This window comes from Ammospiza caudacuta, chromosome 6, assembly GCF_027887145.1.
Source record: "Ammospiza caudacuta isolate bAmmCau1 chromosome 6, bAmmCau1.pri, whole genome shotgun sequence".
NCBI lineage: Eukaryota > Metazoa > Chordata > Aves > Passeriformes > Passerellidae > Ammospiza > Ammospiza caudacuta.
Genome location: NC_080598.1, coordinates 39,311,793 through 39,328,999, shown reverse-complemented (window position 1 = coordinate 39,328,999; position 17,207 = coordinate 39,311,793). Strand labels below are relative to the sequence as shown.

The following is a 17,207-nucleotide window of genomic DNA, read 5'->3' as shown; positions in this document are numbered from 1 at the left end:
AAGATATGATCATCAAGATCTGTAACAGTCTCTTCCACACCTTTGAAAGGAACCAAGCTGAAGAAAATAAAAGCATGCTAAACAATGTGATGGATTCTTTGAAAGAAGAAACAGAAAGCAAGTAACAAGCAAAACAAGAAAGAAGAATAAAGAAGTTATTCAAGCTGTAATACACAAAACACATCCTTCCAGTGAGGGTGAAAAATAGCCACAATAAACAAGAGAGAAAACTCTTCCTAAATCACAAATTCATCAAGCCAGTAAGAACACAGGGAATTACATATCTTATCACTCCTTGTCTGCTGTGTTTGTCTTCATCAAAAGCAGACTGCATTGTTTTTTTAAAACTGCAAGAGTCAACTTCAGCACGGTCAACAAAACCAACTAATGGGAAATACAAATGTAAAGTGATGCTATCACTCCTAATTTTATGAAGCTAGGATTGATGAAAAAAGTAAGCTGAACTGAACAACTGCAGGAACAAAGTGAAGCCATTTCAGAATTCAAACAAAAATCAGACATCAGCAAAATTTACAAGACATACAGGATTAAAGTAATTGCCATCACCTCTCTGTCCCAGAGGACCCAGTGCACCATAACTACTCACATTGCTGAAAGCAGTGCAGAGTTCTGTGGGGAAAGGGCACAACAATTTCTCGAAAATCAAGAGTCTAATGACCACTTCTATGTTAAATCAGGACATTTAGGTGCACTGTAGTAACAGAAATTATCAATAGCCACTGTACCTTAAAGAGCCCCTAATAAAGCCACAACTCTTTAACTGCATAATTTTACTGCCCTTATGTACATTATTCAATTAAATTCTACCTTCGCAAAAACCTCTGCGCCACAGTCATGTTTCACCTCATTGCTTAAAACCCTGGGAGTTAAAGGCCTTCCTGCTTTGCTATTGACACATGCAACCTACTAGGTACTGTATCTAAGAAAATGGGTATGAATCACTCTTTTATTTTATTCTCTTTATTATGTAGTATGTACAGAGAAGGGAATTTTCTACTACAAAACTCAGCAGGTTTTGGCAAGACTGTCTTTCCTTCAAGAGTTACAGCTGACTTCTCCATCTTTTCAAAACCTAGCTTAAAATAAAGCAACACAACTGTAATTATAACATATTAAAAATCACTGATAAAACAATTTCTCAGCATGCTGGAAAGAAAAATAAAAGTAATTTTTGACTGGTGCTTTAAAATAAGATTTTTCTAAAGCTACCGAACCTAATGAATTACAAATCTCTGAAGCAGTCAAGCAATATACATACCTGCAATTGGAATATTCTGTGATACTGACAGCTGTACATCTCCAGTCCCAGGTGGCATGTCAATCACTAAATAGTCCAGTTGACCCCAGTCAACCTAGAAGACAACAATATAAACATATGTGGAGATTTACACATTTTTATTTAGGGCACTTTGTGGTTTACTGCAGTCCTTGTTTCTTGCAATGTAAACAAGTGAACCAAGGACCTCTAAAAGAATAATACTGAGATGACCTCTTAGTCACACCTTCAGCACAGGATCAAGACCTTATTTTCCTGAGACAATCTTTGCTGATGACTCAAAACTATGAGTGCAACTTCATCATTCACTTCATTGGCATAATTATTATTTAATAATTTCCCCCAAAAATATTAGCAATAACTTAAGATATTTACTTTAAGCTCTTTAATCATGGATTAGAAGCAAATGTTAGGTAAAACTCAGGCTAAAAACAAGGGGTTTGTGCAACAAATATCAGTTAGGAGTTATTTCCATTCATTTAAGACTACCTTCCTTCCTTCTTATCACTTGTTCAAACTACAGTTTATTTACTAATACATATTGTGCCTTTTTTTCTGTTTTGTTATTATGAAGTTAGAGCTATCAGTACTGTATTTTTTTCCTAGGCAAAAAAGGGGTTGGGAAAAAGAAAAATAAAGAAACAGAATGCCCCAGATTTGTTAAATTAAAATCACCAGCTATAATTATACAGTGACAACATCCTTAACATTTAAAAATTTAAAAAGTTTAATGGTTGCCAGACATCAAATGAGAGCATCCATTAAAGATTTTAGACTCTTGTTATGAGAATGCTGAGATTGCTCACATTTTTTTACTAGGACAGATTTTCCAGGAAAGGCAAAAAAATCTCCCTAGAGCACAGTGCACCAAGATAATCATTCTGTTAATGAGAACAGAAATTATCCTAGGCCTACTCTACATAATGGAGCATATAGTATAAATATAGTATATAGATAGTAGTATATGTAATGGAACTCTCTATACTTTATCTAAACATTTCCCAACAGATATAATGGAATTATATGGTATGTTTCTGATTCATAAAACAGATGCAAGATGCAACTGCATGAGCTGCTTTAAAACAGGAAAATGCCAAACTAGAGCACTGTATTTTACACATTTCCTCAAGTGTCATTTTAACAGCAAAAAACAATGAACACTTTGCCAGTCCCCTAGTTATTGCATGGAATACTAGACCCTGTCGGGGCAATACTCATTCATTTTCATTCAGTTCTTGTATGGATGGTGATCTTCTGGGGAAGTACATCCTACATGAAATCCAGATCACTAACCCACGAGACACTCCAGTGAGAAATGGAATTTTTCAAGGCAGACTAAGGAAGAAGGAACATTTCAGAGCATTTATGAGAGAACAGGAACGGAAAAGCTTAGCTGAAAATTCTAACTTTAGGTGTCTAAATTAGGGACTCTCGGCACCCCTCCCTTTTCTCATTTTCTATACAAAGGCTGCAGGAACACTAAACCATGCCTAAACCAGTCTAGCTAAACAGGAAATGCCATTTCTGTTAACCACAGCAAATGCTGCATTTTTTCACATTTGATACTGATCTATGTCATTTATAGTATCCACATTTTGTCAAAAAAAATTGCATACATCTAGCCACCTAAAATCAATTACCATTTATAATCATATTGAGATGATGTATCTCCAAAGAAAAACTACATATATGTGCAAAAATATACATACTGAAACAATTATGGGTAGAGAAGCCATTTTATCTGAAAAAAAAGTCTGGTTTCAACTCTGGTTTTCCTAACTAATCTTGCTTAGTTATTCACCAGATAAATGCCAGTGCCTATTAATGCCTCCTTGTCCAGTAAAAACTACTTTGCTCACATGCAGGTATGAATTTCAAATTTCTATGTTTCTTAATTAAAAATCAACCATTATAAAGGTGAAAATTTGAAATTAGTAGTTGACAAAATGAACAAAATCACATTCCTTGAAGATTTGCAACTAAACACACAGATCTCCTGTAAGCAACATGCAAAAATCTCAATATGCAAAATCTGGATCTTTCATAATAATCGGAACCTTTTTGAAATGCTAGGTAGGCATAAGAAGTTTTCGTTTTTAAAAAGGATTAATGGATTAATTCAAAATAACTCCTCTCCCCCCCCGCCCCATCTTCATGAAGCTTGATTCTGGCATCTTTTGTTAAGTCCATATATACATATAATAAATAATACAATTCCAGTAATCATATTCTCTTTCCTTAAATGCTTCTACAAAGTAGAATCAATAAACTGGTTTTTTGCTTTCTGCCTTGCAGCAAGATGCAGTCTGGAAACACATCTATGAGTAGCATAGCACCACTATCATTCTAACACAGTTTCTAATCACTTTGTCTGCCAAAACCACTTGGTTCTTGGGTATATTCTTGGAAAAAAACTGGATATTTAGTAGTTTTCAGCCATTTCTTCCAGGAGCTCACATTCAAGTCCTTTTAGGTAAAGCACTGCCTCACGGAGTCGTACAAAACAATCCAAATCCCACATTATCAGAGGTAACTGGAAAGGAAAATGCATTCTCCTCCAGCTAAATAAAAGCTGGCTGGTTTTGCATATACTTGCAGGCCCTAAATTTAAGCTGGCTCCTCTTGTGAAAAAAAGTGACTTTCTGGGCTCGACCTAGAGCTCTTCTTTTCAGCCTTCCCAAATGTTTTGCTCCTCCTCCAACCTCTTCAAGCACTAGTATCCTTCATCAAGTTCCATGTGATTGCCCAATGTATCAAGCATTGCAGTTGTGCAACACTACTGGAAGTGACAGCAAACACCAGCAGCTCAAAGCCTTTCCTAGACATTCAGATTTGTGGGGATACACAAAGTTTTGCTCAATAACATACTTTCAAAATTTACCCTGTATTGTAAGGGCACCAGAGCTTTCCACCTCAGACTTTCTTAGTAAGTGACCCCAAAACAGCCAACGTGCCCCTTCTGGATTGTCCTACAAATAATGATTTCTTAATGAAGTTATAAACCTTTGAAAACTGAAGTTAATAAAGGAGTCTTAAGCACATGGTGAATCTCACGGTAAATCTCATTGCTAGGCAACAGGAAAAATACCCTGTTAACACATAGTGTAATTAAATTATAACACTTTATTTAATTTATGGCAGTGTAAACATCTTATTTCACATATTTTGTTCAAATTCATGGATTGAAAAGAAAAAGAAATGAGCTACCTATCAAATAAAGTGTAGTCTGTTTTATTGCTTAGAAACTTGATCACAGAAAAATGGAGAAGCTACACCATTCCAGCACAAGTGGAGAGGACATCTTGCCACTGAGCAGAGTAGGTGGCAGACAGGATTTTGTGCCTGTCAAGTTCAAAAGTTCAGAAAAATCCACAGCAAAGATGCCAAGGTCCCTAAGTACTAAATATATAAGAGCACCACCCTCCACAAACCTCTCTGAGGCATGCTATTGCTGGTGATGCTGAACTGGTGAAAATGGCGTGGTAAACTAGATTGGAAAACCATTTCTAATCAAAACCAACCATGTTTTTTATTTTGAATGCATTCAAGTAATTATCCTCAAAGTTTCATTTTCCTCTTTTTCATTTGTAATTCAGGACAAGAAGGGAGAACTGCACCAAAATAATATAGCCAAAATTTCTGGAAAGAACTGATCTAGTCTATTTGCCTGGTAGTGAGTAGTAGTGTCTAGACATATAGATTTGCTCAGACTTGTACTGGGGAATGCTGCATGTAACCCCATTTCTCACTGTGGGCTTCCTCTTATTTTCTTCTATTCTGCAAGGATTGGATGTCATTCAGTTGCTCCTCCATTACCCTCCCACAGGAATACAGCAGTATGAAAATCTTTTTATTAAACACATTATTGAATGTAATTTGGACAATTTGTTATGGAAGTGTACACTTTATTTAACAGAAGAAGAAATTATGAGTATGTTACTAAACTGCAGCATAGTAGAAAGAAAGAGGAGAAAGACATTTTTAATTAAATTTAGAACTGGAACATAAAATCAGGAGTGGCTGTTTGAAATCTACTTTTGCCATTAATTCAACATTATTAAAATGGAACAAATAATCGGGCTGTGCTATAAAACACTACTTTGAATGCAATTCCTGTTTATATGCAACAATTTACCAATTCGGGACCACTGTCATCATGTTCTCAATGAGTTCCAAGAAGTATGTGTGTATGCAAATGCGGTTTCACACAGAAAAATGAGCTCAGATTAACAGCACATTACAGTAGATGAGTTCCCTTTGCAAGCAATAGGCAGATAGGGCTACAAAAGCCTGCCTTGTAGCATCTGAAATCTGTCAGCACCTTTGCATGTATAGAGGTGTTAATGTCTTTGCCCCTCTAATGTATACAGTGTGTAAAACATTTCAAAGCATAGAAATGTAATTGCGTTTTCCTTAAGCACAGCATTCATCTTTTTTTAAAAAGGTTTAACTTGACATTTATTGTTAAGCAAAGTAATTAAGTGCCATGTGCTTCTGTGTATTTTCCCTTGCTCAGAAACCCCAGGAATGCTTCTATGTAAATTACTTTAATCAATCATTCTGTTTATGTGACAATCCATAATCAAAATACCAGATATGCATTTTGAGTAGGGGTTCTAAATAGCAAGTTAAACCCAAGGTAGAACACAGAGATATAGATGACATTTCTGCTGAGGAATGAAGCCTCTGTGCATGAGGCAGAGATGGTAAAGCATTAGAACAGAAGAGGGATTGCTACTTATGACTTTGAAGTAATCCTCATGTTTGGTTGTTTGCTAAATAACAGAAGATATTATTTATTTGTTCTTATTAAGAGGAATACATGCAGAGTTACAATCAAGAGTTATGCAGGTGCAGACTTGGCAGCAGCCAGCCAAACTGAACACCAGTATCAGAAAAACAGCACGAGCTACACTGCAGGCAGCTTAAGTTCTATTCCTGCCAGATCCACTCTCCTCTCCTCACACTACTTTGTGTGTATGTTAATGATTTAATACAGGCAAACAGCTGAGCAAAGTAAAGGTGAGAAATTGTGCTCCTACGTGAAGATTTATATACCTATTCACATGTACTTAAGTGTTAAGATAAAACCTGCATTTAAAATAAAAAAACATGTATTTTAACATAAAACAATTCCTTGAAATTAATATGGTAACATGATAATATTATAAAATAATTCCTTGAAAAATTACTTACATAATGCCCCTTACACACACACAAACATTAGGAACAAGTAAATAGTTTCACAGTGTAAGCAAACAGATAATCTAGGAACAGCATAATGAAACATGGCATTTTAATCTACTTTTTTAATGTACTTTCAGAAGTATCTGATAAAGAAAGGAGACATTCCCCAGACATAATCCAGAAGATTTTTAGCCCCTACAGAAACTTTCTCTTTGGTAGTATCACAACAGGATATGCCACAGTGCTTAACATAACTGGACACTTTCTGAACAAACACAACTGCCCCTTTGACTTGTCCTCTGATGCTCAACCAATCCCAAAGCCTTGCAATGTGACACTATGAAAAACAGATGCACTACAACAGCTCAAATTCCCTCTAAGGTATTTATGAGCAGTCTGCTGTGCCAAGTTCAGAGAGAAACTGAGGTGAACCGTAAGAACAGTTTGCTACAAAGACATCCAAGGAGAAGGAAATTGGCCTAGTCTCTATATAGGTTAAGAGTAACTTTTAGAAGTAAGTATCTAGGAAGAATGCCTGAGTGTTGTTCAATTCAACAACCAGAACAGAAAATGGTCTCCTCCTCTTCCTCTCTGTTGGCTTTTAATAATGTTAAGAGTGAAGGTAAACACAGTAACCTGAAGTATTCTGTCACCTTCATTTGTATAACCAACAAAACGAAACACCTGCCAGAAAGCAAAAACAAAGAGGTTATTCTCTGTGGGGTGTTCCAGGAGACAGGAAGGCACTCAACACCAACTTTCTTCAGGAAGCCCAGTCAACATTACATCAGCTGGAAGGGAAGAGGGAACCCAGCTGTGGGGCAGTCTGGAAAACCCACAAGAGCCTGGGGATAATCTCTGAGGGTGACTGACAAGGAATAATTCTGATGAAGACTGTCTCAGCACTACCACATATAAAAGGCTCTTCCTCTAGGTTCAAGCTGTTACTACAAAAAGCTTTTGTGAGCTGTGATTGCCATTTCCCAGAGTCTGCTCTTGAAAAGATGACAGTTTGGAAAGCAAACTTCTATTATGCAGTTTTAAGATTGATCATTGGTCTGTTGCTCTCTCTACCCTTGAACAATACATAATTTGCAGAAACTTTTCCTCAGAAACACACCATAGGGTGTTTTCCCCAAGTTCTACAGTACAGAATTGCCTGTAGTTCAGCTGCTAAATAATGACAACAGGAAAAGAAATACAGAATAAACAAGGGTCTATTCCTACATCTTTTTGCAATGAAACTAAGCACAAAAGTTAGGTAAAGGTCAACAAATCAGAAGAAACTGGGCTAGCATCACATCTTCTAATTAAACTAATCACCAGGTTGATACAGCTATGTTAAAAACATCATCTAAACCACAAATTCTCTTTGAGTTTTCCTTACTAATACACAAAGGCAAAATCATTGCTTAGCTATCAAACCCAAAGCCAAATAACACATTTTAAGGCAGTATTATCAGGACCCAACTTAAGCTCATAAAATTTATATAAGGCATCTGAATCAGATTTTCCCTAAAACAACAACAGAAGGAAATATTATAAGTACTGGCAACAAATATCAAAAGGGAGAAGCTTAATAAGCCAACTCCCCATATGTATTTCAGCCTGTACTTCTGTAATGATGTTAAAAGCTGATATATAATTTAAGACTGAATACTTAAAACTGTGCAATGGAAAGCCATGTTCCTAAATTGCTTCATACGTTATTTAACTTCCTTAAGTTGCTTGAGAAGTAAATAGAATTTTCTTCTTAAGTGTCAGTTCATTTTCTGGCATAAGAAAAAAAAGTTATAAATTTCTTACTGGGGTACCAACAGACTACTGTAGGTACCACTTAATGACCATCACTGAAACAATGATTTTAAATCAACACTTAAACTAAAAATCATTCGATTAAAAATGTCAGAAAACTTTCTCAACTACAATGTAAAATGCTTTTCTTGAACAGAAAAGGGAACTTCTACCGAGGCCAGTCTAAGGCCTTCTGAAACAAGATTACTGAAGAAAGTAACATGATAGGTGTTATTCAAGTAAATTAAAATGCTGCTGAAGAAAACCCTCCAGTATTACCATAAATAGTGCAACATAAAAACTAAAATAGAATCAATTAGATGTAGACCACTGAACAGAGGCCAAAAGACAGTAAATCTCAATATAGAACTTAATTTTCTGCCTGGTGAGAAGTTATCAGGTTTTAAAGTGAACTAACCTTGAGTTAAAACATGAATTTTTAATAATAAAATGCTGTTTTCCTTTCTTTTAACAACCTGCTTTTCAAAATATGGATTAAAATTTTCCTCCAAAATTTTTGTACTTAAATTCAAAAGTGTAACTTCAGCAGTCACTGAATTCAAAAACGTCATCCCTTGCAAATGAAGCCAGTGTTGGAGAGTCTGCGTGAATTATGTCAAAGCACAAAAATCAATACTTCCAACAAGAAGTAACAACAAGGCTGCACAACATATAGAACCTTTCAACTCTACAGGAAGATTGAAGACGATGAAAGAGTGTGAGAAAAGAATGTAAGCAGGAGTATGTATGAGAGTGAGCAGAGCAGATTCATGACCGTGGGACTGTAACTCTGAGGTTGGTGTATGTTCTCTGTCAAAGAAACTGCCTTTAGGTTAGAAAGGTGCAAGAAAAACTGCATATACATTGTCCTTACAAATAGCAGAACACAGAAAGGGCATTAATGACACAGATAAGATGTAAAAACAAAAACAAATTTTAAAACCATACACATTTTGCAGTCACACACATACCACAGCCACAATGTAAAGATGTGCTGAATGTCATATTCCTGGAGTAGTAAGAGCATTTGCTATCAATTAGACAACAGATAATCTATTAAAGTGTGAAATTATAGATTGGCAAAACAATTGCTATGCACACAGAACAATGGTTTTGCATTCACTAGTGTCTTCAGTTATGAATCTGCAACAATATAAAAGTGTTACTTGTATTCTAAACCTAATTAAAATCATTTGCTGCAGGTGCTGATACCATGAGTCTCAGGGACATCCAGAGATTAGTGCCAAGCAATGCAGAGTCTTCCTATTTTTATTCACTTCCTAGCTTTTTCTTTAGCTCCAGTTCTTATTTAATACAGAAAAAAAAATCTAAAAAAAGAAAGCAAAAAGAGAATTTTAAATGGGTGTCCACTTTAGCTCTTACTTTGCCTAGTAAGAGCTGAATTCCAAAGGCAGCATTCTGCTAGGAGAACATAATCTTTCTTTTAAAAGATACTATTGATGGAGCAAAACACAGTAAGAAGTGAAACATCTTCTACAGCTTCATGAATAGTACAGAAAAGCAGTTTTTCCTTTGTTAGGGAGGGGGAGGGGGAAAAAAGCCCCATGACACTAATCTCTGGTACCTTAAGCACAATTACTTTACGTTTGTGTCAATCACTTGGGATGTGAGAAATAATCGCTTTCTACAAAGAATACTGGTACAAAACCTGCTGCTATTCTTGGATATCTACAGTTATTTTCTGGGAGCAAAAGAGATATGGGAGGATGGTTTGAGTGAAGGATCAATCTGTCAGCTTCCAACAGACAGAATGCAAGCTGAATTATTAAAAATAAAAGAAACAACTCTGTGCAATGTTTAACATATATTAATTCAATATTAATTTAAAAAATCTGTTTATACAGTTTCACTCATAGTTATTTAATAAGTAAAATTAATGTGTAATGCTGAACAATGTGTCAAAGTTCAGTCAATATTCCAAGGTAGCAAGGTTCCACTTCTATTTTGATCAAAAAGATGAAAAAGAATGGCTGAAAAATGGGGAAAAAACATGCTCAAAAAGCAGCTTTGGTGAGCTCCACCTACGCATTCTCCCAAACATCCTGACTGCTCAGGAAAGGAAATAGAAAATCTCCACTGAGCATAAAATTAAAACACGAAGCCAATTTGGGATCCATTAATTATACACACATTAGTGAGAAAGGAGAAAGTCTTACAAGCCCCATGTAGCAGGCAACCTCTAAATGCCCCTGCCACTGGCAACAGGGAACTCAACACAAAGCTGAGCACATGTGGCCATTAAAAATAGAAGAATCAAACCAAAAACAAAATCACAAAGCCTGTCATTCTACGGTTATAATAGCAACTGATTAATATCACAATTAGTCATGTGAGACAACCTACCTATGAATGGGAAAATGTCACTTTTTATTTCCCAGGCAGGTGGAATTTAGCTGGATAAAACTGTGTAAGCAAAAATGCAAAAGCCACAGAAGCCACCATGATCCTGTATAAGGCTGGCAGCTAAAGTTTTCACCTAGAAAGCTAAAGCTTCAGGTGAAATGAATCTCCTGCACAGATCTGGTCATGCTCCCCCTGCACACACCTAGTCCTGCCCTCAGGAGTCTTACATCTCTAGCTGTAGTGCAGAGGGTTATGACTGCTGCATGGAATTGCAGGGCATTCTCCAGGGTAGCAGGTAATACAGCCCTAAATGCTCAACTGCTAACGTAACCAAACTTGCACCTCTCACCTCCAGACTTCCAAGGCTGTTACTATGAACAGAGAATAAGCCTGTAAAGTTCAGCTGAAAGAACGATCTTGGCACATAACAGAAGATGCTCAGTTTTGGCTTTAAATTTTCACTCCACACAGCTGTCCAATAAGGTTACATTTAGGTGCTGAAATCCAGGACAGAGACAGAAAGTGAGCCCACAGACCTTTCCTTACAGCCCTCTCATTCAACATCTTCAGCACTGCTTCATTCCACTTAGCAAACCTATTCCCACTGACTTACACCATCAATTTCCACTTATTCCACACCAAGCTCTAAACTTCAGCACTCCAAGATACAGCACCTATTCTACCATGGCACCGCCAAAGAGTCTGAAGGTACCTCCAGGTGGGCAAAGTAATCCCTCAGTACCACTGATAAGTGATGTATTCTCACCACTTCAGGTATGCAGTGACTCCAGGCTAAGCTTTGGTTTAACTTATCACTCCCGCAGACAGGGCATCAGCCTCCTAGGCACAGCACAGCCATGCCCACATCCCTTTTTGCATCTAACCTACAGCAGCTAGAAACAAAGAACAAACCCTCTTATTAGTGGAGAAGAGCAGAGAAAGTAGAAGAGCAGCATTAGGTGTCTCACATTTATTTTTAAAGTTTGCATAAATAATGGAAGTTTTATTTAGAAAAGAAAACAAGCAGTTGCTTCTCTTTCGTTTGCTCCTCTACCACCACTATTCCTGTTCAGCAAACACTTCAAATCATGCTTAAAGATTTCTTTCACTCTTTCCAAGAACGATGCTGGATGCCATTTAGGCACAAAGTTCTAAACGTTGTTGCAGAGAAGCCTTACGCTACTTTGTTTTAAAACCTTGAGGGAAAAAATAAAAAATCTAACCCCAGCACAGCCATTTTGAGACATTATGAGCTCTCAGCCATTTCTTCCTGTCCGGTCAACAAACCCAGCAAAACAGTTGCATGTTTTGCATTTGTTTTGTTTTATGCAAAGGAGAGCAGACACATGCATACCTGTGTAATATGTGTGAAAGATGAGACTACTGGAAGCAGAGCAAAGAAAACACTCTCCCAGCCTGTTCCCACAGCAGCAGTAACTGCACAGTCATAACCATGACAGCTGAGGAACCAGGCCAAGAAATGTTTGCTGTAAATACATTCTCACTCTGCTGTTAGGCTTTTTTTTTGCCTTTTTTTTCCTCAAAGACATTTAAAGTACATTTACTGCAAATGCTTCCAGTTCAGCAGTAAGATGTTGGCTAATGTTTTTGGGTTTTTCTGGTTTTCTTAACACTTCTCTCTATGATTGTCAATTCCTTTCAGCAACTATAATCCCTTTTCATATCAGCTGCTAATGCAAGCCAATAAAGCAACAGGGAGCTGTATGGATCCTGTTTCATTAAAAAAAGAAAGGCAAGAGAACAGGTTCTGTAGCTTCAGCAGGAAACAAAAAGACACAAGCCCATATTCATTCAGTCACACCCACCCCAAAACACACACAAGTCAAAGGGTGACAATAGAAGTATTCTAACTGGGGGACAGAGGAGTGGAAATAAAGAGCTTTCTGTCATCTCCCACATTTCTGGCTACAGTACATCTCTGCATCAACGTTCAGCTTCTGATCTCCAGAAGTACCATCATTTTCTTTAAATATGTACATATAGATTGGGACTGGTTAAGGCAGTTCTGTCTGGACAGACAGGACCTTTCAAGGTGATTATTAACATATGAGCAAATTAGTGATGATTATACAAATTCCTGTAGGAAGCTTTTCTAAACATCAACATAACAGCTGAACCATAGTGTAGAAATTAGTGTAGAGATTGATTTAGGTCAGTTCAGAAGGAGAAGAAACTAGTTTATTTGTCCTTTAGTGTCAGAAAAATAAACATAACAAAAAATTAGTATAAGAATTTTAAAACACTTTTTGTAAGGTATGAATGGGTCATCTTCTCTTGCCCTTGAAACAGTTTCCTTAATTTCAGTGATAAAACAAGAGAACGAAGCTTGACCTTCCTTGATTTAAAGGAAAGCTTATTAAAGACATAAGAAAAATCTCACAAGCATTTGGAGTTATTGTTTACCATCTTTCAGCTGTAGATGCAGTCTTAGTGGCATATCCTAGTGCAGTTTCAGCACTGGCAGTTCAGTCACTATTTATTACTGAGTGTTGTTCTTCTTTTCAAAATACCTCCAATAGCAAAGGACCTTTCTAAATAGAACAAATACATAATACCAATGGTTTTATTTAGGGATGAAATGTCCGGATCTTTTCATTCTCATACTCTAGATCACAAAAATAAAAACAGAAAAGCTTTCCAACTCCCTAAAGATGTAACTACTCCTATTGCTTTGATTAACTTTCACCTTTTGCCAAAACTATAAGGTAACAGACTTTAGCCTGATCTAACCATCTCCATGTCCACCTTAGGCTGAGGCATCTCAAAACAGAAGAAATAAAGAGAATAAATATTTTTGTAATCATGGAAAAGCTGGCAAATCTTCCACTGTAGTGACACTGTACGTACTGTATTTTAGAATTATGCACTGCAAAGATGCAAAAAACTACAATCTTTGTTGTTCATAATATAAGCATATACATATAGCAGCTTTGTTTAGTTCTATGAAATGAAAACTGTAAATATCTGTTACAGACTATCTGCCTCAATTACTTGGAGATAAATTGGATAAACACATGAATATTGTGAAACACATGTCAGTTTTGAAATTAGCAAGTATACTAAGATGGATGGATATTTGCCAAAGCACAAAACATAGAAAGAGGAATACTGTATTGATCTGCACTAAGCATATACATTTCTGCTATGTATCTTCTGTTGATACACAAACAAGTGTGCATAGACTCTTACATTTGTACTAGAACATGAAAAGACTACAAAAGTTTGCAAAACAAAGAGCTATTTATGCCTCTTACCCCTTTTGCTAAAATTTCCCATTGCACCATCTTACTCTTTTCCTGTCTTGAAAATTTAGTGCCATAATACAAGTTAAATACTTTCAATGCTCATCTCTTGATAGAGCTCCCTTCCTCAACTAAAAAGTGTTAAAAATAAAATCCACACAAAAAAAAAAATCATCTGGCTCCACAGCAGTGCTCCTTCTTCACTTGATCTTTACATTTACAGTAAGAATAATTTTCAGCATTGATTCACTATTACTATTCTGGGCATCCTTTCAATTCACTGAAAATGTAGCTACAAAAAAATCAGAGCCATCAAATTGTTATTGTCTTCCTCCTGACCCCACATGTATCATTCCAATTCCCATTTCATTACTCCTTCCCATCCACCAATACTGTCTCACTAATTTTGTACTGATAAGACATTTTTGCCCACACTATAATAATTTCATCTCTGACATTTACCATATAAGTGATGAAACACAGCAAAAGGGATACTTTCTGCCAATCTGTTTAAGAAATGTATCTAAAGGATGACAATTTCTTGCTACCCTTAAAATCCAAATTTGCACCTATTATCTTAAGATACTGCCAAAGAATATGGAGATAAATCGAGGAGGGGAAAATAATCCCTCAAATAGTACCACTGGGAATGACAAGTGATGTATTCCCACCCCCCCAGGTAAGCAGTAGCTCCAGGCCAGGCTTTGGTTTAAATTTCCATTCCTGCAAGCAGGGCACCAACCACTGAGGCACTCCAATATTCAGTGCAGCAATACCAACATCCCTTTTTGCATCTAACCTATAGCAGCTAGAAAAAATAGTAGGTGCCTTTGTCAGTGAAAGAAAAAAAAAATAAGAGCAGCATTAGGTTTTTCCTGTAGTCCATATTTTGACACTTTCCATATAAATAAATACTACCAGTATTCCTGTTTAGAAAACACTTAAAAACATGGCAGCCTTCACTTCATGTCTCCAGGGTCCACTCCTGTGCTCATTCCTGCTTGCTTTCATCTAAAAAAATTTGACATAAAAGATTTATTCTACTTGCTTTTTTAAGAACACTTTTGCTACCATCTTTGAATTTTTCTTTGTTAAATTGGAATTTAAATTACACAGGGCTGACACTGATGGCAAGATTCAACAAAGAAAGAAACAAAATCAATGTATGGTTCTCCATGCACTACAGAGAATAGCCAGATCTCTTAGTCTGAGTTTCACACAGGCCTCCATACTAGACAGGACACTACTAAAACTAATGAAAAAAAATTTAGCAGTCTTCAGCAAAACTTCTTTATGACATCCCTACTCAATTCTTAGTGCCTGAGAGCACATCAATGCATGCTTCAAACCTCTCCTAGATCAAGGTACTTCTATAAAAACAAGAGGTATGATAAGAAAACAAAATATGTATTTCTTCTATTTATTTCATAGTTCATAGTAAGGATGCCTCATTCAAGAAATAAGCCCTATTTGAGTTTGATTTTTCTGTCCCCACCTTAGCACCTCAACAGTCTAGAGAGACAAATGCTACTGAGGAAAGGATGGTCCCAGTCATTATGTTGAAACATGCTCATTTGACTGCAACACTTAATGGTATGATTCCCTCGCTGAGTGATTAAGGCAGTCAGAGAGACACCTACATTCAGTTCAGGTTTTGACTGACTGCTCTAACCAATGATTTCTGTGATAGGCAGAACCATTTTCTTCTCTCTGAGCTTTAATGGAGTTACAGACCGACAGTCAAGTAGGCACCGGAATGCCAATTTTAGAACTAATCCCAGAATCACAGAACAACTCAGGTTTGAAAGACCTTGGGGACCTCTGTCTGCACAAAGCAGAAACAACTTAGAGCAGGTTACTCAGATTCTTGCCCAGCTGAGTTCTTAATATCTCTCAAAAGAGAGCTTTGAGATCTCTCCTGGCAACCTGTTCTGACATGCAATTGCTTCAACTGTAAAAAACCAAACCACCAACACCCCCTCACATTTCTTACTATATATTGCAACACACATTCATTACATCTTGTGCTATTAATGTGCATGTCCACAAAAAATTTACTTTCATCTTCTCTCTACGTATCCACTAGGTAGCTCACAACAGCAGTTCATATCTCCCTTGAACTGTTTCAAAACAAAGTAAACCCAGTTCTTCAGTGTCTATTTGCACATAACACGCTCCACGCCCCAGTATCACCTTGATGGCTCTTTGCTGGAGAATATACAGGCAAGGCAGCATGTACAATCAAAAGGTAAGCAATTGCATATGTATCTGCAAAAGAGATTTAGGTCCTGAAGAACACCAGTTTGGTGAATACCAGAGATACATTTACACTGATCTCAGGCATTCTTAACAGATATGTGTCATTCATATGAACAGACAAGGAACATAAAATGTACTGTGCTCAAAAGAAAAAAAGGTCTTATAAATTTATTGTATAAATATAACAAAGTATCAAAGAAAAATGTTTATATTTATTTGGAAGTTGTAAATACTAGTCTTTGTATGTCTCTGCATCTCTCACAAAAAACGATAACTCACTACAATGCTGAACAGTGCATAAACACAGAATAAAATTTCCGTGTTCCCAAAAACATAAGGCAAAAGACAATACGACAATACATGGTCACAAACAGAAGCCAAAGAACAACTCCTAGGAAACCATACTAACCAATCAGACAGAAGGCTCAGCATGCAGTACTTAACTACTTCAGTGACTGCGCTCTCATTGTTTACAGCTTTGGATCAAATCCACATTGCTCCTCCTAATGCAGAAAGCTTTCCCCTAGTTTTTCCATTGTTCTGTTTATAAGAAATGCATTTATACACACAGACAAGGCAGTGCAAAGCTGAAAATTTACAGGCTGAAGAATTTCTGAGCTGTAAGACAAGAGTGTTATGCGCACACATGCCAAACAAGACTGGACTGATGTCTACAGACACCATATACAGAACATTCTGCTGCCTAGCACATGCACAGTAAAACAACCAATGGCAGCTTGGTAGCTATTTTACCAGCTATAAATACATTTGCTCTCAATACCTTACCTGTTTTTGTCTTCCCAAGTGCAGCATTACTGTATAGCTAAATAAACCACAACTAAAGAAATTCTGGCCCCAGTCTGTACCTGCAACCTCTCCAATGTAAATGGTGCAAAGGATACCAGTAACCACATACACACTACTCAGCTAGTAGCAACTGCATGTAGGATTTACTAAGTAAAGCCATTCAAACAAAAACAGTGTTGAATATCTATAATCTCCTCTATAGAGATGAGTCACTTCAGTCTGATCAGAAACCCAAA

The 17,207-nt window shown here is 36.7% G+C and overlaps 1 protein-coding gene across 4 annotated transcripts in view; it reads right to left on the bottom strand.

Moving 5' to 3' along the window:
• Nucleotides 1–17,207, bottom strand: part of NUBPL (NUBP iron-sulfur cluster assembly factor, mitochondrial) — a 77,212-nt gene that overhangs the window by 28,676 nt on the left and 31,329 nt on the right. For all 4 annotated transcript variants that reach the window (XM_058806955.1, XM_058806957.1, XM_058806956.1 and 1 more), the window contains one exon: nt 1,280–1,373. In XM_058806955.1, the coding sequence (XP_058662938.1) occupies nt 1,280–1,373 (94 nt within the window). The remainder of the gene's footprint in view (nt 1–1,279; nt 1,374–17,207) is intronic.